This window comes from Stenella coeruleoalba (assembly GCF_951394435.1).
Source record: "Stenella coeruleoalba genome assembly, chromosome: 5".
Classification (NCBI taxonomy): Eukaryota; Metazoa; Chordata; class Mammalia; order Artiodactyla; family Delphinidae; genus Stenella; species Stenella coeruleoalba.
The window spans coordinates 46,672,872-46,698,047 of NC_137150.1; the positions used below are offsets into that span (position 1 = coordinate 46,672,872).

Genomic DNA, 25,176 nt, shown 5'->3' on the forward strand with positions numbered 1-25,176 from the left:
GCAACATATCCCATTCTATTTGGGTGGCCTCCCATGCACCTGTCTCAAGTTGAGCTTTGCCTCTCATTGTTTTTCTCACTGGGACTGTAAAACTGTATATTTAAAATGATAGTTCTAAATCTCTGTTGCAGTGTAAAACCTACGAGGCTCAGGATGCCCATCATTCAGTCATTCTTTGCAAGGCCAATGATGTGAATTTTTTAAAAAAGCTAAGTTGAGAGAGCGATTTCATTTTATTCCAATTTACTTATAGACAAGTCTCATCTGCAAGATAGACTCCGACACATATCTTGGAGTCCTAAAAATATACTCTGAAATCTCTCTGACACAACTAGCTTTAACTTTCGACAATGCTTAAGACATGTAAGAGGCAACCCACGAGTTAACAAAGCGAAAAGCCAGTATCCTTGCCTGCGTTTCACCAGACTCTTCTGGATCCTTCAGTAGTTAACTCAGAGGAAGAGAGCTGCACCCTAACAGGTCAGGGCAGTGAGCGCTGGTGCTCACGATATAAGACCCATGAGAAATCCTTCCCATCTTACCTGTCCAGTAATGGGAAAAGCCTTAAGGTGCTATGCAAGGAGCTTGATGGGGACCATTTCCTATCAGTGAGGACTATTAAACTTGGAAGACATTCAGAAGAAATGAATTAAGCCTATATCTCTACAGAGCTCTGAAAAGAAGAGAAGTTGATTACCATTTGGAGTAGTTTAACTCTGCCTTGTGCAGAAGAAGTACACTAGCTCCCTTTATTTTTATTTTTATTTTATTTTTTGTCGTACAACATTTACATTGGCTGATATCCTTGATTCATCTTTCTACACACTTCCTAAAGCTGTTACTATATTGTAAATATTTTTCTGAAAATCACAGGGAAGTGTACCAGAATGCTTTCATAGAGCCCTTTATATCTACATACTTACGTTCTACTTGTTTGCCCACACTCAGCAATAAAAATTACAAGTTGCTTTTTCAGTCATTCACAGTGATGAACAGGAAGAGGAAACCAAAGTACTGTTAGAAATCCCCTATTACAGTGTGGCAGGTTTATAAATAGAGTTAACAGGTGGATATTTTCAAGCAGCATTAATACAATGTTAGTCAATATCAGGAAAATTTTGTACTTTAAGTTTATAAGAGTTTAAAAAACAAAGTAGTGAAATTATTTTTTGACATGTTCTTTCTTGCTTTCACTTTTCCCACAGTCTGTAGTCCAGCAAGAGACCATTTAAAAAGGAATGTATGTAACTTAATTTCCACAGGGTACAGAAAGTATGAGCCATGAGGATTTTGTATTTTTTCTTTTAAAGAAAGAGACACTTAATTTAGGTTGGTGTTTTGTATCGGTTGGAGAGTTCCTTCTGTCAGTTTCTAGCGTTTCCAGCACAAGGTGAAGAGAAAAGAATTCTAAGACAAAATCATAATATTTTTTTCCAGATTTCTTAAATAGGATGCATTTTAAAAATATGAGATATTGTGACCTCTCAAAACAGTGAAGCAACTGTATGAAATATTAAGTCACAAAGCAGCCTATGAATGTTCTAATCTTCAGCCTGGCACACGATAGATGCTCAGTAAGGAGCAGGTTGAAGCATATGAAGTTGCTGATATCTGACCACTTTGACTTCCAAAAATGGCAATTTCACAGGATTCGATATAATACTAATATCCTTCATTATTCACCTTGGTGTCAGAATCCCATGAGCCTAAACCGTCTTACTAAAAGAGCAAGCAGGTCTTGGTAATGTTATAGTTATTAGCCAAGATAAGGAAGTATATTTGTGTGGCCTTAACAGACACTGAGGCAAAGTGAACCTATGCATTTCGCCTCAGGAGAGTTTAGATGTCCCCAGACCCTCACACACAATCTTATAAAACAAGGCAAGAGGGTAAAGCTAAAGGAGCAAAATAACAACAGCCGTGAGGGCTGCATTATAGTGGGGAGAGACAGAGAATCTGAAAAGGAAAGAAAGAAGGAAAAAGAAAGAGAGAGAGGGAGGGAGGGAGGGAAGAAGGAGAAACAGAAACACTGTAATTATAACCCAAATATAATTTAATAAAAATACGAATATAAATACCTAGTATCTGGGATACTTTGGTGTGTCTGGCCAGGAGCCCTAACCACTACTGTCCTCTATTAGGATATCATCACATTACAATAGTGTATTTACACTTCTGACTGTAATTATCAAGACAAGTTTAAAACTGGCTTTGAGTGCTCTGAAAGTCTTTCTGTGAGAATTTTTTCTTTAGGTTGGTGCACCAAATAACTTCTCGGGATTTTTCACCTCATTTCTCAGCCTTTCAGGGTGTACTCAAGTGTTAGTGAATGACTGAAAGATGAGTCAGGCTACTACTCCCTCCATTGGCAAAATAATTGAGAAGCAACCTTACATCTGGGTATTTTTAGACTTTTAGGGACACATCCAACTTTTAAAAACTTTATTACACAAGCAACATTTTAATATTGAAAAATTAGAAAATCAAATATTTTTGAAGCTCTGAATAAAAAGGTGAATATCTCTTTGAACAATGTAGACCTAACACATGAAGGAAAATACCCCAGAGGCATCTCTTGTGTCACCCTGTTCTCCTCTACATCCCTAGTAACTAGTTGTCAAGGATAAATATTTATCGTACGAGTGAATGAAATTCTGTATTCACATTTGAAGTTTTGGGCTTTTTTTTAAACATCCATAGTAGCTCATTAAATATCCTTTGTGTACAAGAAGATGTTCCATATAAATGACTTCCCTTCCTCATGTATAAAATGAGGGGCTGGACAAGGTGTTTCCAGCAGAAAGGTACAATCTTGTAAACAGCTAAACCTTCAGGCCAGGGAAGAGAGCAAGCAGAGGGATTTCTTAAAACATTAATGGGTAAGCTGAGACCATTAATGTATGGCTTAGTTCCAAAATGGCCTTGGGCCATGCATGACCTTGATAGATGATGACTTTTTAACCTGTCTCTCTGAAACTGTTCACTGAATTTTGCCTAAGGGCTTGTGTGTCACTTGTTTAGCTTTCCCAACAGCACATTCCAAAGGAAGTCTTTCACTGGCCAGTAGGAAGTCTCCCCCAGTTGTGCCAAGCAGAATCATTCATTACCATTTAATGGAGAGCCCAAATCATAGTTCCAGGAGGGCTAAGGCCCTGCCAGCTCACTGGTTCTTGGGGGCATTGACTTTGTTTTCCTCAGTAGTCACCAGCAGTAACCAAATGCCTTTGGAATTCCAAAAGGAGCCTCCTCATCAGTTGAGATCTCTCAAAGAAAGAGAGTATGTTTTTAAAAAGAGACGCGTTTTGTGAGGCTCACGCGACTGATTTTCTGTTTTTGATTCAAACACTTGTACTATGGTCAGGAATCAATGTTACTGAAGACTAAATCTGTTTAGCCTACTTCTAGCTCTGTACTTTCAAATATGGTAACCACTAGCCACATGTGGCTGTTTAAATTAATTAAAATTCAACAAAAGTAAAATTCTTGTTCCTCAGTTGCATTAGTCACATTACAAAACCCAATAGTTACTAGTGTCAAATGACTACCTTATGAACAAGAACACATACGTAATATTTTTATCATCGCAGAGAGTTCTGTTGGACCACATTTTTCTAACTTTCTGAAGGATACAGAGTAATCAAATATTTTGGATTTTAATTTTAGAATTTCTTATGGCCTAAGGTAGGAAAACTTTTGGCCAGAGATTTATTTATCCAGCATTTATTTATTGAGTCAAAACAATTTCCCAAATTTCCCAAAACAATTTACCAAAACAATTTCCCAAAACAATTTCCCAACAATTTCCAGCATTTATTTATTGAGTCAAAACAATTTCCCAAAACAATTTCCCAAAACTTTTGGCCAGAGATTTATCTATCCAGCATTTATTTATTGAGTCAAAACAATTTCCCAATTTATTGAGTCAAAACAATTTCCCAAAAAAAAAATAGCCAAGAGGCTATTTTTGTTGTGAAATATTCTTGAAGGTTTATAGCCCCTATCTCCTACGAGATAGATGATGTGGCCCAGGGAGGTTACTGGGAAAACTCAAAAACTCCTTGGAAGCCTTCGGTACTTCCAAAGAAAGGCAAGCTTCTCAGTTACTGTTCATCTTCATTCCAATTAGCCTGAGAACTATATATTAATTATATTAATATATACCAAAGCACTTTATAAATTCTGGGAAGTTTTGGCACTGTAGCTTCCTTTGATTATTTCTCCACATTTCTAGGACTAGTTAGTCCCTAAATGAGCAGCCCGCCATAGACTCTTCCAGCCCTAATCTACCTCTTGGATGCATGCAAAATACTCAAGAACTTTAAACCTATAGCAGAGCCAGCTCAGCACTGGCTGCTATATGATCAGTAATTCCAAGCCACAGAATTCTACCAAATCACTTTGGGATACCACTGGTACAATACTGATTCAACCAATAATTAAGGAATATTCAGTGATTCAGAAAAGGCTAATATTGCAGTTCTTTCCTATTCTGATTATTGAGGTATCCCATGAAAATAAACATTTTTTTTTTTTTTGCGGTACACGGGCCTCTCACCGTTGTGGCCTCTCCCGTTGTGGAGCACAGGCTCCGGACGCACAGGCTCTGCGGCCATGGCTCACAGGCCCAGCTGCTCCGTAGCATGTGGGATCTTCCCGGACCGGGGCACGAACCCGTGTCCCCTGCATCGATCGGCAGGCGGACTCTCAACCACTGCGTCACCAGGGAAGTCCTAAACATTTTTTAAAAGAAAATTTTCTAAGTTTGATTTAAAAAATTAAAGGAAAATTATTTTTTAAAAGGTTATAGTCTTGATTTTAATACAAATATAAAATGAACAGATGTCAGAGATTTTATTTAGCTCATTAATTAGTGAGAGATCCAGTAAGATGTTACAAACGATTCACGAGAGACTCCAGAAAGCAGATGAATACATAAGTCTGTCAGGAATACTGAAATATGTTTGTTTAACAGGTGCAAAACTGGTCAATATCCACAGGACAATAATCAGTTGCATCCCACCATCCATGTACACTGTGCATTTTTATAGACATTTGCATCACTATCAATTCTCTGCAATTTAGAGAATTTTAAAATTGTTCAAAGCCTATGAAGGGCCCAAACCCGTAGTCAGAAAACTTGGAAGGGTATTTCTAGGTAATGTATAGTTTTTCATGGAAGATGCCCAGTAATCATCTTGGTCCATTTCCGAGTCTTTTATAATTGTTTTAGGGTAGAAATCTTTATAGGTTACTTTCTCCCTAGTTCTGCTTCTTTGATTTGCCTGGCCATTTTCTCCTTGTTTGAGAGATACTCGATGAGCTTTCTTTTTTGCTTGATTCAATAGAACAGGAAAAAGAACCTAAAGATGTATCTTATTGAAAACTCTAAGTTAAGAGACTATTGAAAAGGGTCACAGTGGGCTGAATAGCTGAAGGGAGAAGCGAAAGAAAGAAAAAGACGAGAAGATTAATTCATTTACATCAGAATTTCATAGATGTTGCAATTACAGAATTAAACCTCTTTGTTTCTCTTATTTCCTTGTTTCTGACCTCTTGGCTTTAAGACACATCTCAATTTCATAACACCTTTTTTAGGACAAAGAACATTTTAAAAGGAAAAAAATATACACTTCTCTTTAAAAATAGCACAATGGAATATATTTATTCATACCATAGCATATTATTCCCTTAATAATCAGAGTTTAAATCTAAGTCTTCTTATCGTTCTTCTGAATTACATTGGGCCATCATTTATCATGCATATGACATTATACTTTTCATAATGTGTTTTGTTTTTGTTTTTGTTTTTTTGCGGTACGCGGGCCTCTCACTGTTGTGGCCTCTCCTATTGCGGAGCACAGGCTCTGGACGCGCAGGCTCAGTGGCCATGGCTTACGGGCCCAGCCGCTCCGCGGCATGTGGGATCCTCCCGGACCGGGGCACGATCCCGCGTCCCCTGCATCGGCAGGCGGACTCTCAACCACTGCGCCACCAGGGAAGCCCCATAATGTATTTTCTGATCAAAACTTTTTAGTGCTGTTGTGATTGAAAATGTAATCTTAAGGCATTTCAAAGAATAGTGATGTGTTCTCTACACTTCCATTTGATTCTTTGATTTATCCATCCCCATGTACGTATACAGCTAATCTTGAAAGTTAACAGCAAGCTTTTGCCAGCTTAGCACCTGAACAATAGTCCTTCACAAAGCATGCATAGGTAATTCACCTTTTCTTGCTTTGAAAACACTATGATTTATCCTGAGAAATCTGGCAAATTCTTCTGCCTTTAATTGTACTGCTTGGGATCCAACAGACAGTTCTTTGTATATATCCCAAGGACAAAAGATTTATCTACTAGTGCAAATTAACTCTTACACGTGTCTTCTGTTCTTGGGTGCTTTAGAAAAAAATCTGGTTTTTGTTTTACAAGAAAATCAGTTGGTTCATTTCTCTAGTGATGCATGCTTGCCTCACTTACAGTAGGTTACATTCTCCTTTCTGTTCTCGTCCCTGTATGTGGTCCTCTTTCTTTTAAGTACTGCCATCATAGTATGGTCCTGATAATTCTAGATCCAAGTTGAAGCAAAAAACTTAATTATGGGAGCCAGCATCAGTGGAAATAAGTCAGCTGAGAGAATAAGGATAGACAAATAGCCTAAAGTTCACACTTTTCCAGGCTATGACACTTATACAGGCAATGGGAACAGTCACACAATTTGCCTCTCTGTCTGAGGGCCAGCTGGACATTGATTATAAGACTTACTCCAATTTCAGAAAAGGTAAAATTGGGGGTGGGGATGAACACCGTGCATGTTACAGTTGAGGAAATTTGCTAAATTATAGGTTGCTTAAATACATATTGTTTCACAAGGTAATGATTTCTTTTTTTTGTATGTCTGTGAAAAATTTTCCAGCTTCATTGCTGCTGATCTAGGTTAACACTTTCTCTTAATAAATCAGGAAACACAGACCTGGAAAATTCAACTTGTTCCAAATTTCATCAAGTGAGCTACTGCTAACCAAAATTAGAGTAGTGATTTCCAAACACTCAGTGCCTACCCATGAGGGAAAAAACAAACAAATAAACAAACAAAACCTTCATGAATTCAAATATATCCACTTTAAATGACTGTCTTATTTTCATGTTGAAACGTTCACTCTTTTATGTGATTGCTGTGTTCATTCTTTCATGTGATTGATGTGTTCATTCCTTCATGTGATTGTAAGAGTCATTATTCTTGTTAATTTTTTTTGCCCCCATCCCAATATATTTACTTGGTAAAATAAAAATTTAGCAACCCTATATCGGTTCCCTAAGTTAAAACATTACTAGTCCTTTACATGCAAAAATCTGAGAATTAATAGGCCAGAGGGCTTTAAGACAGTGTTCTTTGCATTAGGCATTTCTCCTTAGTTATTTCCCATGCCTGTTGCCTGCTGAAGAAAGGACCTTCTTCAGCTTTTCGTCTCATCTTCTAAAGAGCGAGCGCCTCCCTTGTTTTCTCAACTCAAAATTATGAAACCGTTTTTTTAAAATTTCAAATAATTGGGTTATCTAAAAAGAAATGTTTCATATATGAATAATCAGCCTCTCTATAAATAAGACTAATTACCAAGGAAGTTAAAAAAAACTATCTTTTTTTATTGTTCTAGCTTTAGCTCTGTGATTCCTCATACCTCGATTACCAGAAGATTTAGTTCTCCGACCTGTTTCAATGAAGTGTTTTCTGAAGCAGGATACTCACGTACACGTGCCCATAACCTACCTTACTACTGGCAATGGGAGGAGAATTGCAAGAATGAATGTGGTTTATTCACAGCTCAGCTGCCTTTGCCTTTTCTAGCACAACAGCACAGTCTCCTGCTAGTCTGGTACTGCAGCCACTTGCTTTTATGTAAAGGCATTTTATTCAGTAACTTGAAAGTAATGAATCTACAAAGTAACGCTCCGTGCGAGAGTAACGTATTTTAGAACGCGTTGATTATTATGATTAATGGTGGGGCCCTGGCATTTTGTAGATGAATGTTAATACAGTAACATTTGGGTATCACCTTTTGCAGTTTTTCAAGGTGGTATACTTGTTTGTTAATGCATCCCATGTCCAGCCATTGCATTATGCCGACATTGGTGACAGTGCCACTTTGTCAGGCTGGAAAGACAGGCTCATACTCAATAAGGAAACACTTTATCAAGGGAATAAAAAATGGAAATGAGCTACTACCTGTGGGCTCAAATTAAATTAGCCTGGAGAATTTAGAAGCAGCAGCCCCTCTTGCTGTTCCTTCTAATGCAGCTGTGTGGGCCTTTATATCTCATGCTGTACTCATTCAACAAACATTTATTGGGCACCTACTATGTGTAATGCATTACATATCCGAAGATATAAAAGATGAATGCAGGGGCTTCCCTGGTAGCACAGTGGTTAAGAATCCGCCTGCCAATGCAGGGGACACGGGTTTGAGCCCTGGTCCGGGAAGATCCCACATGCAGTGGAGCAACTAAGCCTGTGCACCACAACTACTGAGCCTGTGCTCTAGAGCCCATAAGCCACAACTACTGAGCTCACGTGCCACAACTACTGAGCCCGCACTCCTAGAGCTCGTGCTCCGAAACAACAGAAGCCACCGCAATGAGAAGCCTGTGCACCACAACGAAGAGTAGCCCCCGCTCACCACAACTAGAGAAAGCCCGTGCACAGCAACAAAGAGCCAATGCAGCCAAAAATAAATAAATTAAATAAATTAATTTTTTTAAAAAAAGATGGATGCACTTCCATTTGTGCCTTCAAAAAGCTTAGGAGACGAGATGACACATGTACGGAATTATCTGTAATAGAAGGCAACAGTAGTACATGCTATTGGAGAGGTAGAGATAAAATATGCCAAGATTTCAAAAAAGGGGGAAATAGTTGTTTTAACTGAAGACCTAGCAGGGTATTCATAAAAGAAAAGGAAGTGGAGCAGAACCTTGAGGAGTGGTTAGGATTTTAACTATTGAATTAACTATTGAATTTAAAGTGCTGGCAAGAGTAAAAGACTAAATATCGCAAGAACAGTTTGCAATGCACGTCGGAAATGAAGATAAAAATTAAGCCGGAGCTAGAATTTTACTTATTTGGGAATAGTATGAATAGGGATAATAGTTGAAGCACCTTTTTGTTTTGAGAGAAGTTCACAGGAGCAGCAGTAAGAAGAGCATTACAGAGGAGAGGGCCAGGCATAGGTCCGTGGAGGATGCCTATGCTTAGAAGGGGAAAAGGAAATCTTCCCCTCTCCTCTGAAAAAAACAAAACGAAAAAACACTCATGGACTTCCCTGGTGGCGCAATGGTTAAGAATCCGCCTGCCAGTGCAGGGCACACGGGTTCGAGCCCTGGTCCGGGAAGATCCCACCTGCCACGGAGCAGCTAAGCCCGTGCACCACAACTACTGAGCCTGTGCTCTAGAGCCCGTGAGCCACAAATACTGAGCCTGCATGCCACAACTACTGAAGCCCGCATGCCTAGAGCCCGTGCTCCACAACGAGAAAAGCCACTGCAATGAGAAGCCCGCGCACCGCAACGAAGAGTAGCCCCCGCTCACCGCAACTAGAGAAAGCCTTCGTGCAGCAACGAAGACCCAACGCAGCCAAAATCAAATAAATAAATAAATATTAAAAAAAAAAAACACACTCATAAGGAGGAGTCTGGGGTGGCAGAGGTGAAGGGGGCCAGGGCCAGGGGTGGAGTAGGTGGGATCAAAAAGGCTGCACCAGACTTCCTTTGAAAGAAGGAAAGATCACTTAACCATAGATCAAATGTGTGCTTCCAGAGCAGAGTTCTTTAAATCTTTATTAAGGAGTTTCCCAATATGACTCAGTGTCCTGCTGCTTGCTACCCTGGGAAGAGCCCTGTCTCACAAACATACGGGTGTTCTTTCCAGGAATCCTCTAGAAGCTTGAAGAGACATGAGTGGTTTTAACATCTCTTTCCCCCAGTAAGGCAATGTTGCAGAACTGTGGGTCCATCAAACACTTCTTCTTTCTGCATTGGACCATCTGCTGTAGACCAGGGGTTCCTAACCCGAGGCCAGCAAAATCCTGGCCAGTGAATGTAATGTTCTGTTCCACATGTGTGCATTTCTTGAGGAGATGATTTACCCTTCACCTGATTCTTAAAAGCATCTCTTTTCTTAAAAAGATAAGAACCACTGTAATGGATCATGCCCTGCTGCACAATGATGTAAGTGCCCTAAAGACAAGAGCCTGTCCTTATAAATTTTGGTATCTTCATGATACCTCTATCAGTTTTGGCTGAGTGAATGGGTAATGGTGCTACATTCCATGGGCCAACAGGAATCATAAAATACTCATTTTGACTCTATAGCCTCTTGCTTGAATTAGCAAGTATACAAACCTAGAAAACATATTTTTTAATGATAATGTCCTTTATTAGTATAACCTGTAGCTTAAAATGAGTGCTTCAGACACACACACTATCTCCTTTATTTCTTTAATAATTGTGCAGAGTAGGGATTGGTATCTTCATTTCATGAGTGGCGCCAAGACTGAAAGAATGCACATGACTTGTCACAGGTCATACATCATATGCCAGCTGTTATTATTATCTCATGGTACATACATAAATAAAAATGCCTACAAACACAATAGACTTGGCCTTACTTTCTGAGATGCTTATTGGTTGGCAATAGGTTTTTGTTTTATATGAATGAAATCTTTTTATTAGCTTAAAATGTAATCCTCATGTGAAATGCAGTGGTTTTGCAATAGTTGTGTTATTGAATGACAGATACTACTCTCATACAGTGAGTTTAATTTCTTGGTCTTGTACTAGATAACATTAAATGAAAGCAATGGGTCTTTGCTTGGTAGAGTGAAGATGGCACGTCAGATAGCAGTATAGCGTCATGATGAAGAGCAGGGGCTTTTGAACCAGACTTGGATTTCAGAGTTCCTCTAAACACTATTACATCTTAAGTATTAAATACCGGATATGTTTTAAGTTCTCTTTCAACTTAGAAGAGCACGTGCTATATTTCTTCCATCTGAAACTAGAGAGAGAGAAAACTCATCTCTTCCACTTCACTTTCCCTGGAGAGGACAGAGGAAGAGAGAATGTCACAGCAGCCTCCCATCAATGGCCTAGGCCAGCGGACGAGCAGGACAGCCGTGCTCTGGCATCTGGCTTCTGTCCCGATGCTGCCTGCACTGCAGACTCTGTTCTGCAGCAACATACTTCATCTCCCGCCAGTAGCTATTCTCAGCCTCCTCACCGTTGTGAGAGTTCATATTTACATATAGGCTGAGCTTTACCTTCCTAAACAAGCAAGAATTATTTAAACCTTAATACAAAAGTGGGGGGCAGGATACAGGGGGACTTGGAACTTCTCAGACAAAAAACTGATACCTGAAACTGAACCCAAAAATATGAAGGACTTGCAAAGTGGTCAGGCAAAATTCTCTGAAATTGGAATCAGAAATATTACAGGGCTGATTGGGACATTCTGACTCAAAAACCTGTAGGAAATGCACCGCTCTTAGGTTAAACATGTGTGCACTCTGTTAACTGAGTAGTGGAGACTGTTAATGCTTCATACTAACAAAATACAATTTTCCAAATGTGTTTGCTCAATATCACTTTACCTGGGTTGTTTTTGAATTTTATTTTATTTTTATACAGCAGGTTCTTATTAGTTATCCATTTTATACATATTAGTGTATACATGTCAATCCCAATCTCCCAATTCATCCCACCACCACCACCCCCACCCCAGCCACTGTCCCCCCTTGATGTCCATACGTTTGTTCTCTACATCTGTGTCTCTATTTCTGCCTTGCAAACCGGTTCATCTGTACCATTTTCTAGGCTCCACATGTATGTGTTAATATACGATATTTGTTTTTCTCTTTCTGCCTTGCTTCACTCTGTATAACAGTCTTTAGATCCATCCACGTCTCAACAAATGACTCAATTTCATTCCTTTTTATGGCTGAGTAATATTCCATTGTATATATGTACCACATCTTCTTTATCCATTCATCTGTCGATGGACACTTAGGTTGCTTCCATGACCTGACTATTGTAAATAGTGCTGCAATGAACATTGTGGTGCATGTATCTTCTTGAATTATGGTTTTCTCTGGGTATATGCCCAGTAGTGGGATTGCTGGGTCATATGGTAATTCTATTTTTAGTTTTTTACAGAACCTCTGTACTGTTCTCCATAGGGGCTGTATCAATTTACATTCCCACCTACAGTGCAAGAGAGTTCCCTTTTCTCCACACCCTCTCCAGCATTTGTTGTTTGTAGATTTTCTGATGATGCCCATTTACCTGTTGTTTTAATGATTTTTTTTTTTTTTTTTAAAGATCAAGAACAAGGAAGCTGCTTAACTGTTTGAATCGGCAGTTTACCTTTCAGATGCCTAGAGTGACAAAGTGTGAGAATGTGAGGAAAGAGGGACTCCTGTCCCCAATGTGTACCAGTCAGACTGTTTGTGGGGAGACAGAGCGTGTGGAATGCTGGTGTGCCAAACGGCAGGAATATTATTCTGAGATATCTGGGCACTGACACTGCTTTCTCTTCCTGAGAGAACACGGTTCAAGTACCAGATAAGCTTGATATTTAGAACAGTCATTTAAATAAAATCACTGGAGTATTGGTGTAAGCTGAAATGGTCATGTAAGTCTAAGAATGAAAGGACATTGTTGTAAGAGGGAGGCGTCTCCCTGCACAGAGATGGTCACTGAGGGCAGCAGCCTGCTAGGGAATAAATAAATAAGGAAAACCACATAAGGATGTGCCAAATCTGCTTTTTCTCTGAGTTACCACTTCCTGTGGGTTCTGCAGTCTGGGCTGAATAAACTGGGGCTCCTGGCAAATGTGTGTTGATCTCTCCCCACTAGTTGGTAACCCAGTTGCATGGTACATTAATTTCATAAATTGTAGTAAATGGGTAAAGGGGCATTTTCAAATGCCTAACTTCACTAATTCTTCTTAAACCCTGTGAATACCTTTTGGTTTTCATCTTAATTGTCCTGTCCCTGTGTAGTTTAGTGTACACTAGAGTGAATTGTTTCAAAGTCATGACTGAAATATGCATGATGAGGCCATGAAAATTGATAAATTAGCCTCACCAAACATTGTTGAATATATATCTATATATACTCAGCCCCATGAGGGTGAGACCAGGGCTATCTTGTTCTTGGGAGTATCCTCAGGACTTAGCAGTGTTATTCGCTCATTTGACTATTAATTGACTTAACAGGATCTTCCAACAAATCCTTTAATGGGCTTTTTTGTTATAGAGACACTAACATTCCATATGTTTAAAAACTTTTGGTTTACTTACAACTTTGCCATGAAATTATTTTTTTTACCTTTCACTCCCTTTCTCTGAGGTAATTAATATTAATATGTAAAATATTGTTCTCCAGGCTTGAAACTATTCCAACATGGCTTTCCTTGGACTCTTCTCTTTGCTGGTTCTGCAAAGTTTGGCATCAGGGACCACTTTCACTGATGAAACCATTGCTGAGTTGTCAGTGAATATGTATAACCATCTTCGAGCCACTGGAGAAGATGAAAATATTCTCTTCTCTCCACTGAGTGTCACCCTTGCAATGGGAATGATGGAACTTGGGGCCCAAGGGTCTACCCTGAAAGAAATCCGTCATTCAATGGGATATGATAGCCTGAAAAATGGTAAGTGTGCTTAATTTCTCAAGATGGTTTGACATTAACATTCAACTCAGTTATGTTGCCTTATGCCTGAGGCAGCAGTATTTACAAAGAGTAAGAAAGAGGTCTCACTGAGGTGATATGGATAAGAGAACCATTAGGAAACCCAAGAAAGTTCTTAGTTCCTAGCTGTATCCCTGGCTGAGTTAATCCAAGGAAATTGTATCTTTTATTATTATTGTTTAAACAAACCTCACTATGATAAACAAAAGCAAACATGTTCTTGCTCTGTTGGAGTTTCCAGTTTAGAGGGAGAGGCATATATTAATCAATTATCACATAAATAAATGAGAAATTATAACTGTGATGAGTACTATAAAAAAACCATTATGCTCTAAGAATATCAGAAATTTTTACTTAAAACCAACAGTACCTTCATTATTTAAATGGCATCCAAGAATTTTTTTTTATAAATTTATTTATTTTATTTATTTACTTTTGGCTGCGTTGGGTCTTTGTTGCTGCACTCAGTCTTTCTCTAGTTGCAGTGAGCGGGGGCTACTCTTTGTTGTGGTGCGCGGGCTTCTCATTGTGGTGGCTTCTTTTGTTGCGGAGCACGGGGTCTAGGTGTGTGGGCTTCAGTAGCTGTGGTACATGGGCTCAGTAGTTGTGGCTCGCGGGCTCTAGAGCGCAGGCTCAGTAGTTGTGGTGCACGGGCTTAGTTGCTCCTCAGCATGTGGGATCTTCCCGGACCAGGGCTTGAACCTGTGTCCCCTGCATTGGCAGGAGGATTCTTAACCACTGCATCACCCGGGAAGTCCCAAGAGGTTTTTTTGAATGTTGTATTATCATGAAAAATTTTTGTACTGGAGAAAATTTCTAACCAAAACGTATTTTGTAATTACTTTTCAATGATGTATAATTTCTATTTTAATGTTTCTAATATACATGTGAATTAACTCATTAAAAAGTTGAGAACTAAAACAATTTCAATTGGATTTTCTAGTTGTAAGGTTAAAAAAAAGTCTACTTAAAGTAAAATTGAAAGGAATATTTTGATTTTTAAACTAGAAAATTAAACTTGATAACAGAAACAGATTATTTCTGATCATCTAAAATAACTCATTTAATTAAAGTAACCTAAGTCTTTTGAAAGAAAACAATCCAAGTATCTCTACTTCATAGATTTTACCAAGAAAGTCAATTAAAATGAAAATAATATCAGTTGATAATACTAAACTTCAAAAAGTTAATTTGAACATCTAGAAACAGCACAAATATTGGAACCTCCGGAGTTACCATGTCAGTGCGGCGAATAAGCCAGTGCTTTTCCTTTGGGCCTCTGTTCTATTAATCCCCCTTGCTGTGTTTTCGTGCTCCTCCACTCTCCAGGATCTTTCACTGTGTTTGTTCCACTAATAAACTTATCTTTTGTCATTTTGCAGGTGAAGAATTTTCTTTCTTGAAGCATCTTTCTCACATGGTGACTGCTGAAGAGAGTCAGTATGTGATGAAAATTGCCAATGCCCTCTTTGTGCAAAATGGGTTTCATATCAATGATGAGTTTTTGCAAATGATAAAAAAGTACTTTAACGCAGAAGTCAATCATGTGGACTTCGGTCAAAATGTAGCTGTGGCCAACCATATCAATAAGTGGGTGGAGAATAATACAAATAGTAAGTCATTTGGTTCCTTTCTTTCTCTAATAGCTTAGTTTTAACTCCCTTTTACTTCTGAAATTATTTGTCCTCTCGTTCCTTTTACATTTTGAATGTTACATTGCATTTAGTTGAGTATCTACTAATTATTTTGTATAGATTACAGCCTATTTTATTTTATTTATTATTATTATTATTTTTTGCGGTACGGGGGCCTCTCACTGCTGAGGCCTCCCCCGTCGCAGAGCACAGGCTCCGGACGCTCAGGCCCAGAGGCCATGGCCCACGGGCCCAGCCGCTCCGCGGCATGCGGGATCCTCCCGGACCGGGGCACGAACCCACGTCCCCTGCACCCGCAGGCGCACTCCCAACCACTGTGCCACCAGGGAAGCCCTGATTACAGCCTATTTTAGAAGCATTGTTTATGAATAAATATTTGAGAAAAAGTTGATTCTTTTGGCATGTATAGAATATTGGTACTGATAAATTAATATGAAATCTGTGCTCTCCAGTTGGTGAGTTTCATTCGAATGGTAATCTTAACTACTGTATGGAATTTTGCTTGGGCTGACCATTTAATAAGTTAGATACTAGTTAGAATCACAGTTGCTGGCTCTCTTAACAATATGATTAAAATAGAGTAAGAGAGTTTAAAGATATTTGTTGGCTTTTAAACCACAGAACTTGATTGCTAATCAAAAAATTTGTACAGGATTCCTTTAAAAAAAAGAGCAGCCCATTTTAAGCCCAAACAAATGGAGAGGAATTAGAAAAGGATGCATTTGTTTCAAATTTTAATTCTAAATCATATTTTTAAAATGTATTTAGGGGGGCTTCCCTGGTGGCGCAGTAGTTGAGAGTCCGCCTGCCGATGCAGGGGACACGGGTTCGTGCCCCGGTCCGGGAAGATCCCACATGCCTCGGAGCGGCTGGGCCCGTGAGCCATGGCGGCTGAGCCTGCGCGTCCGGAGCCTGTGCTCCGCAACGGGAGAGGCCACAACAGTGAGAGGCCCGTGTACCGACAAAAAAAAAAAAAAAAAAAAACTATTTAAGCTCTCCAAATGTTTCATATTTTACCATTTTATTTTCCGATTTTACCAACAAAATAATTGAAATTAGAATAAAAAAATGAGACCAAATTGAAAGTAGATTACTATGGCTGTTCCTTAAATTAATTAATTCATGTTGTCAAAACTCTGAAAATAATGTTAATCTAATACATTTTATGCTGGAACAACAACAACAAAAGACCATCATCCCATACCCTTTGTTCTATATTCCCCCAAATGCTGAGGCACCTTCTTAAGTACCTAAAGACGTGCTATGACTAATAAAATGAGAGAATACGGAGTGAATGTGGTCCTATCTTTTCTAACTGTGAAATTAAAATGTAAGATAAAAGAAACATGGTTATTTTTTAACATTCAAAGAATAAGAATAATAATTCAGCTGCATTAGATTGGATTATTGAAAGCTGTTTATTTCCAAACTCTTCTTAAACAATTTCAGCCATTAATAAAGTCCCAATGTCTTTCAAAATGGATTTAGAAAGGAACATTATAAGTGATAAAAATTAAGGTATCATTAGTTAAGTTGGCTTTTACTCATCTGTTTTCACCTAATCAAAAGCAGTTGTTATATCTGATAGATATCCAATGTACATGGGGGAAAAGTTTGAATTGGATGACATTTTGATCATGTACATTGTTCAAGAATAAACTTAGAAATATCTGTTGAATGTTTAATCTGTCTTAAGATTGCAACTAGAAAGTAGTAAAGCCTGAGATTCTGTTGTATGTGGTTCTGTAGTTTGTGCAAATGTCAAGATACTACTAGTTAGTGTTATTTTAGGTGGTGTATAACGGTATTTTAGATGCCCTTAGTCTGTAAGTATATTTGTGTGTGTGTGTGTGTGTGTGTGTGTGTGTTACATTTTTTCCTTTTAAAGTTAGATACTTTTAATTTTTATTGTAAATTTTATAATGATATAAAGTTCATCTCAAGCACTCTCTTGGATGGTAGTTTGATAATCTTTTGGTTTCCTTTCACCTTCAAATTTAATATGAATTTTCATCCATTCATTTTTTCCTGAATAGGTCTGTTGAAAGAGTTGGTATCCCCAAGGGATTTTGACGCCGTCACTCATCTGGCCCTCATCAATGCTGTTTATTTCAAAGGGAATTGGAAGTCACAATTTAGACCTGAAAATACCAGAACTTTTTCCTTCACTAAAGATGATGAAAGTGAAGTCCAAATTCCAATGATGTATCAACAAGGAGAATTTTATTATGGTAAGACAGTTTGGCTTTTATTTCTCTCTTCTTGCAGTGTATCAACAAATTTCTAAGAAAAAAACATGAAATATTCGTTACTCAGATTTCTCAACAATCTGGTTTGGGCTACAATTCAATTTTCTTGGCCCCATTTTCACAGGCCTCTAATTAGATCCTGAGTGAATATGATATGTTTTGATAGTTTTCCAATATGTTTCTTAATTTATGAAGTTGATTACACCTACAGAGTGGCTTTATTCATGTGAAAATACCTGACCTGTGTCAGAATGTTCTGAGTCACTCCAGAAAGTCATTCGCTTTGGGGTGGTTTTCAGTGAGCCATATGTTCCACCAGCTCTTGATTTGGACACCTCATCACTTTTTTTTTTTTTTTGCGGTATGGTACGCGGGCCTCTCAGTGTTGTGGCCTCTCCCGTTGCGGAGCACAGGCTCCGGATGCGCAGGCTCAGCGGCCATGGCTCACGGGCCCAGCCGCTCCGTGGCATGTGGGATCCTCCCGGACCGGGGCACGAACCCGTGTCCCCTGCATCGGCAGGCGGACTCTCAACCACTGCGCCACCAGGGAAGCCCCACTTTTTGAATTATAAGCATTCCTTTAAAATTTTGCTTTCAGACTTGTTTATGTTTGGTCAGGCGTAATTATTCATTCATAGTTTCACTTACTGAGAGTCTATAATTTGTGATACAGGTCAGCATCCTTGGCATTGTTTTCAGGGATATTTCATTGGCCTTTTCAGAAGTTTAGGGTGCTAATCCTTTCTCCATACCATACTGAACTGTAATTATTTATTGTCATAAGCAGAAATGTAATTGCAAGCTAAGTATATGTTAGAACTAATATTTTATTCTATTCAAAGGTACACAGTAAAATTAAAATATTATAATCACAGTTAATCAAATGAACAGTCAAAATAAGAAAGGGAAATACCTATTTATTTGAGAACCAAAATGTTTAATGTGACATCTAAAGGACCTAGATCAGTTAAATGAAAATATTCAGAACAAAAGCATTATGTTTGTTTTGAAAATGGGGGAAATTTGAAAGTAGTGGCAGGACCATTTGTTTTAAAGACTTTTTTTTTTTTTTTTTTTTTTTTTTTTAGTGAAAGCCTGGTCAACTTAGCTAAGTTCATAGAACACAAAGCCAATTACCTAATTTACCTAATTACCTAATTTGGAGATTTTAATCACCACAAATGCTCTGGATAACTACTGCCTAATGAAGTAGATTTCACTTTGGCTGTGCTACCTTGGCCTCAAAACTTTTAGCTGAGGTAATAATAGAGTACCAGGTATTATGTAGTCAGTTTTTCCCTTCTCAGAAATCAGGTGGGTATTGGTAAATGTGATTTACATCCAGCTTGGATCCAGGGCTTTATTTTTCTAATCATGACTTTTCACTTTTTTAATGATATCCTTAAAATATATTCATTTGAGATATCTCATTTAAAAATAAAAAGTAAATCTAGAGAACATGATATGACAAATGTGAAACAATTCTGGGGATCCTAAAATAAAATAAATTCTGTAGGGCTGAGGATTCACTTGAATTTCAGGGCTTACTTTAAAATAAACCCTCTTCTTCTCAGATGCCTGAATTTTTTATATTCTACACACTATTTTGGAAGAAAGTTATAACAAATGTAAACATTTTAGTTAAGCCTTGATAGGGGCCTTTTATCACCTTTCTGTTCTTTTTAGGGGAATTTAGTGACGGCTCCAATGAAGCTGGTGGTATCTACCAAGTCTTGGAAATACCCTATGAGGGGGATGAGATAAGTATGATGCTGGTCTTGTCCAGACAGGAAGTTCCACTGGCCACTCTGGAGCCATTGGTCAAAGCACAGCTGATTGAAGAATGGGCAAACTCTGTGAAGAAGCAAAAAGTGGAAGTGTACCTCCCCAGGTGAGAGGTTCCTGTGTGACTCTCTCTGATAGCATGGAGGGAGGGTATCAATGAAGGTTCTGACGCAGAGAAACTCTTGCCACTGCTGTTGAATTCTGTCTTGTGTTGCTCTCTTCTTCCTCCTCTTCTTTCTCTTCCTCCACCTCCTCCATCTTTTAAAAAGTATTCTTTCATACTCATTCAGTCCTGCCCAGAGACACAGGCTGACTCATTGATCATTCTATACTACTTATCAAGACCTAGTTTCAGATATGAATCAATATTCTTAGCTTCATTTTAGAAGATTTTTCAACAGATTGTCTCTGAATATCATTTGCATCTACAGTCTTCTGTATTTCATTCATATTTAAATTGATAATAGCTGGAGAAAAAATAATCTTCTACTTTGTTGTAAGAAGTGCAAGCAAGTCATGGGCTAGGTGCCAAGATGCAACCATAAATAAGTAGGAAGAAGCTTAAAATTCTCCGTGCAGGGCCTTGATGTTCTGACTACCATCCACTTCCTCGACCCTATCTCGGGCCACTCACCACGTTCAATTTTTTGTAGTAGGTACTATCCCTGTGCTTGTAGTTATGCCACAGACACCATAGGCTCTTTTATGCCTCAGGGTCTTTATGTATGGATTTTTGTTTTGTTTTTGGGTTTTTTTTGTGGTACGCGGGCCTCTCACTGTTGTGGCCTCTCCAGTTGCGGAGCACAGGCTCCGGATGCGCAGGCTCAGCGGCCATGGCTCACGGGCCCAGCCGCTCCGCGGCATGTGGGATCTTCCTGGACCGGGGCACGAACCCGTGTCCCCTGCATCGGCAGGTGGATTCTCAACCACTGCGCCACCAGGGAAGCCCTTTACGTATGTTTTTGCATTGGCCTAAAGTGCCCTCCTCACATACCTTTGCCAGATGTTATTTACTTAGCCTTCAGCGTACAGGTCTGGCACCAGTTCTTCTAGGAAGCCTTCCATGAACCGTGTGATGGAGCAGGTGACCCTCACTTTGCCTCACTTATGCACCTCCCTGTTATGACAGTACATTTACATTACCACCCCACAACAAAATTACCTTTTTTGTAGGTCTTGCTTTCCTTCTGTAAATTCTTCTAGGGTAAAGTCAGTTCTCTCTCCTATCCTAGAGATACAGTGTGTTTGCAAAATCAAACCCAACCAAAGATATTATTCTGCCCTTGAATACTTTAAAACGTAATAGGGGAGCTAGACCAGCAAACCAAATTTATAAACATAATATATAAATTCTAGGCTAGAAAACAAAACACGCAAACAGCCAATAAACATGTGCGTGTGTGTGTATGTGGAAGTAGAGTTCCAATATTCATTGCATGTAAGAAAATTACACAAATATGATTAATTAGTATGAATATTGAAGGATGATAAATATTAGTATTAAAATTGAATTACTGGGCTTCCCTGGTGGCGCAGTGGTTGAGAGCCTGCCTGCCGATGCAGGAGACATGGGTTCGTGGCCCGGTCTGGGAAGATCCCACATGCCGCGGAGCGGCTGAGCCCGTGAGCCATGGCCACTGAGCCTGCGCGTCCGGAGCCTGTGCTCCGCAACTGGAGAGGCCACAACAGCGAGAGGCCCGCGTACCGCAAAAAAAAAAATTGAATTACTAAAACCTCATTGACTCATTCATATTTATTCTAATTTCAGGAATTGTCATTTAAAATTACATCTTATATGAATGCTTATTTTTCCAAAACTTAGCTGATGTCTGCTACATTATGTTAATGAAGGAGAGCTATTTGGAACTGTAGACATTTTTGGCTAGAAATATGCGTATATTGATGCATTATGTTAATGTAGTTCATAATATACAGCCATATATAGTATATAGCCATATACTTCTCAGTCTACATATAAAAATTAAGGTAATCATAGTCCAAATGTTTTTTCTTTTTAGCTAAGATATTTAGCTTGCATAACTTACCATGACAATACATTTATGTAGAAAGATTTCACTGTAAGTCTATTCTCAAGGAGAGGTAGCCAATGAATATCTAACATACAAAACCAGGTTTTTTTTTTAATATATGATAATTGACATCTACATATTTAATATATGAACAATATATCTTAACTCTAAAAGAACAATTTACTTTTAAATATTAATTAGATGTAAATAACTAAATCAGATTTAAACCTTCATCCAGTGACCTTTTATCATTAATTTTGTATTTTTCCCTTGCATTTTTGTAAGGAATTCTTTTTGATAATATGAGAAATTCAGTAGAGAGTTAATGCTTCTTTTATTAAATTCTATGAATTGACTGCAGCATCTCCAAATGCCTTAATTCTGTAGGGATGCAAAATTATTTAAGAGTATTTTAAAAGAATTCTAAAGGAATGTTTAGTAAGTATCACATATTGTAATTCAACCACATTCACTAGAAAATGTGGCCTTCGGGTCCTGTCCACTGAGAAACTGAATGTGGCAGCAGAAGAAAATTAAATTTTCATTCTCTAAGAGATACTCTTCAATTATGAAAGAGTTTAGCTTGCTTGCTCATATTAATGCCTGTTACTAAACTAGGCATGGTTAATTACCATGTATCCATTTCTCCAGGAGTTCCATGAATTCTCCTTCTGCATGGCTAATGCATAGAGTGGGAGGCTAAGTAGCTAGATAAGATAAATTTGGTGTCCCTTTTTAAGAGATTGAGTGTTTCCAAATACCAATGTGTTGGTAATAATCAATGGGAACTATCCACCCCTCCATTTTACAGCATTAGGACCCACCAAATGTTCAGTGAAGGAAGTGATTTATGTGACTCAATTTTAGCAAAGGTAAAAGTTTTCTAATAGTTGTGCTCCAGCTTTACTCAAGTGTCTGTCTTAAAGGGTTTGTATAGTTTTTTCACATGGAGACATTACTCTAAAAATGCAACTGTGCATTTCTGAATTTGACCACATTCTTGTCCTACTTCACAGGTACTTTTACTTTCTATTATACCAGATTTTATACAAGTTGCTTTAAAATACTTTCCCTTAAGAGGCATAGGGTACTTGGGGGAGGGGGAGGGGGGAAAGGCAATTACTTTTATATTAATATTTTTTCCCCTGAACAGTAAATCCTACAGGAATCAGTTGCTGAATTGAAATTGTATTTTTATCCAAAATACAAGAATCTATTCAGAAGAGGGTAAGATTGCTATTTCTATGTGATATCACCAAATCCAGTGAAATACCACAAGATTTATGCACAGTCATACATCTCTAAGATTTAAATGAGATTGCCAAATATTCTTCCAATTTATCCATGGTAGAAAATTTATCCATGGTAGAAAAAATAGTTTGGCTAATATGTAAAAGTATATATTATATATATATATATATATATATATATATATATATATATATATATATATAATATATGTAAAATATCTAAAAAGCACTTTAGAATGATGCCTGCCATAAAGTAAGCATCATATAATTATTATCTAATATTACTATTTTTGTTTATTTTTAAGTCCTAGTATTTATCTTTTGTTAATCAATCTTTTTATATACTTTTCCCTAAGTAGGATTTTTTTAAACTTGGTTCTAATGAAATTACCCTCTTCATTGTATATTCTTACTTTTCAGTCTTACTGATACAGCTTAGGTATAAAAAGATCTTTCTATTGATAAAATAAAAATGAAATCTCTAATACTTGGAATGCAGATGTACCTGGCTGTAGTATCTTTCCACTCTTACCTTTGTAGTCTTAGGTTTTTCATTTGTGATCAGAGTACTAGAAATCAAAGGATAAGTGTTCTCTATTTTGTAACCAGAAACCATCCTGCTATTTTGAAGTGACTGTCTACTAAAAAAGCACTTCAGTTTCATGTCTGTTAAAGAAAACCAGTGCATAAGCCATCTGATTTTATTTTTTATCATGAGTGCTTTTATTAGGTTTTTCTTCAAAGAATTTGATTAATTCTTACACATTTTTATAAATCTCCTTATGTGTAATATATATTTGTTCTTTTCTAACACTTGCTCCACACTGTCCCTGCTTAGCCTCCGATGCTTCTGCCCTCCGCATACCTCTTTAATTTATTCAGATAGAAAATTGCAAATACAAGATTACATCAAATGCCTTTACAAAAACAGCCATGACTTTTGGTTTTAAAAAAGTAGCATTGTGGCTTTTTATTTTTAAAAGCAGTGGGTGAAATGTAAAATCTTCCTGTAGTTTGTTTGTTTTTAAATAAGCCATTGTTGGAATTATAGTGATTAAGGGTGGGAGGACTTCGCAGTCAGAAAGATCTCAGTTCATATCTTTATTCTGCCACCTACTAGCTGTGTGATTAGGGAAGTTGTTTAGCTTTACTGAACTTCAGTTTGTTCTTCTGTGGAATAGAGGTAACAATACCTGTCTCATAGGATTGTGTGAGATTATCACAGGGATGATTAAATGAGATACTAGACATAAAAGGATTTGCATAGTGCCTGGGACATAGTAAACACTCAGTATATGGGAGATGATAATGATTATTTATATTAATATTAGTCTATATAAAGAGGAAAGAGAGAGTATATGGATAATAGCTATTTTTTAATAGTTTGATAAGGAACAAAGACAAGGAATGGATAAGTGGAAATTGCTTACATCTTGTCTTCAACTTTAAACAAACACTCTCGTGGACACCTAGATTTTATTTCACTTCACCCTACGTATGTGGTCTTATGCCAGATACTACAAATATTAAAATGAAAAAAACACTAGATCTGACAAATTTACAGTTAAAGTAGCAGAGATTAGTACACCTATTTAATCAAATTACTCCACCACTACTAAAATGCAAATATTCAACACCTTAACATCGATAATAATGTGAATGTTACACATAACTGCAATATGGTAAGTACTCTTAACATATCTGCCCTTTACTGCATGCCTCCCTACAAGCCAGCATCATCCTAAGATGTTTAGAAAACTTATTTAATCCCCTCAACAATACTGTGAAGTAGGCATTATTATTGCCATTTTCCATATGCCAAAACCAAGGTTCAGAAATTAGAGAACTTGCCCAAATTCAATCTAGCTAAAATAGCATTGTCACCTAAACAGCCTAAAAAGTGTGAAACAAACCAAGCTGCTTTTAAGAAGTAAAAAGAACCCTTACTGAAATCTTCCTTCACTTTCTTATTTTAGGTAGATCAGGATATATATACTACTACCTGGATCCACATCTCAACTCCGCCACTTACTAGCTGTATGAACTCGGTCAAGTTATTCCATCTCTCTGCTGCTCAGTTTCTTCAAATATTAACTGAGGACAATAATACCTACCTCAAAGAGCTGTAGTGATATTTAAATTAATCTGTTTTTGTTAAATTAATCTGTTTTATATTGTTGGAACAGTTCCTATTATATAGTAAGCTACATATGTGACCAATAAACAAACAAATAAATAACAAAGCACACAGAGAAAACACTTTAAGAATTCATTCAAGTCACTGAATATATTCTCCAATGTATTTCCCTACTCATCCCCCTTTTCTACTTTCACAGTCAATATCCGCTTTTTGTGGAAAACAAAATAAACAATGTTAGGTGCAAGTTAAAGTGTAAGATAAAAATATTACTTATTTTTAAATAGTACTTAAATAGTATCTATTTTAAAATAGATAAAATTTAGTAC

The 25,176-nt window shown here is 37.7% G+C and overlaps 1 protein-coding gene across 1 annotated transcript in view; it reads left to right on the top strand.

Moving 5' to 3' along the window:
• Positions 1–25,176, top strand: part of SERPINI1 (serpin family I member 1) — a 68,548-nt gene that overhangs the window by 26,274 nt on the left and 17,098 nt on the right. Inside the window, exons 2-5 of the mRNA XM_079922433.1 lie at positions 13,435–13,702; positions 15,124–15,354; positions 17,433–17,627; positions 19,332–19,536. Coding sequence (XP_079778559.1) covers positions 13,453–13,702; positions 15,124–15,354; positions 17,433–17,627; positions 19,332–19,536 — 881 coding nt within the window. The 5' untranslated portion in view covers positions 13,435–13,452. The remainder of the gene's footprint in view (positions 1–13,434; positions 13,703–15,123; positions 15,355–17,432; positions 17,628–19,331; positions 19,537–25,176) is intronic.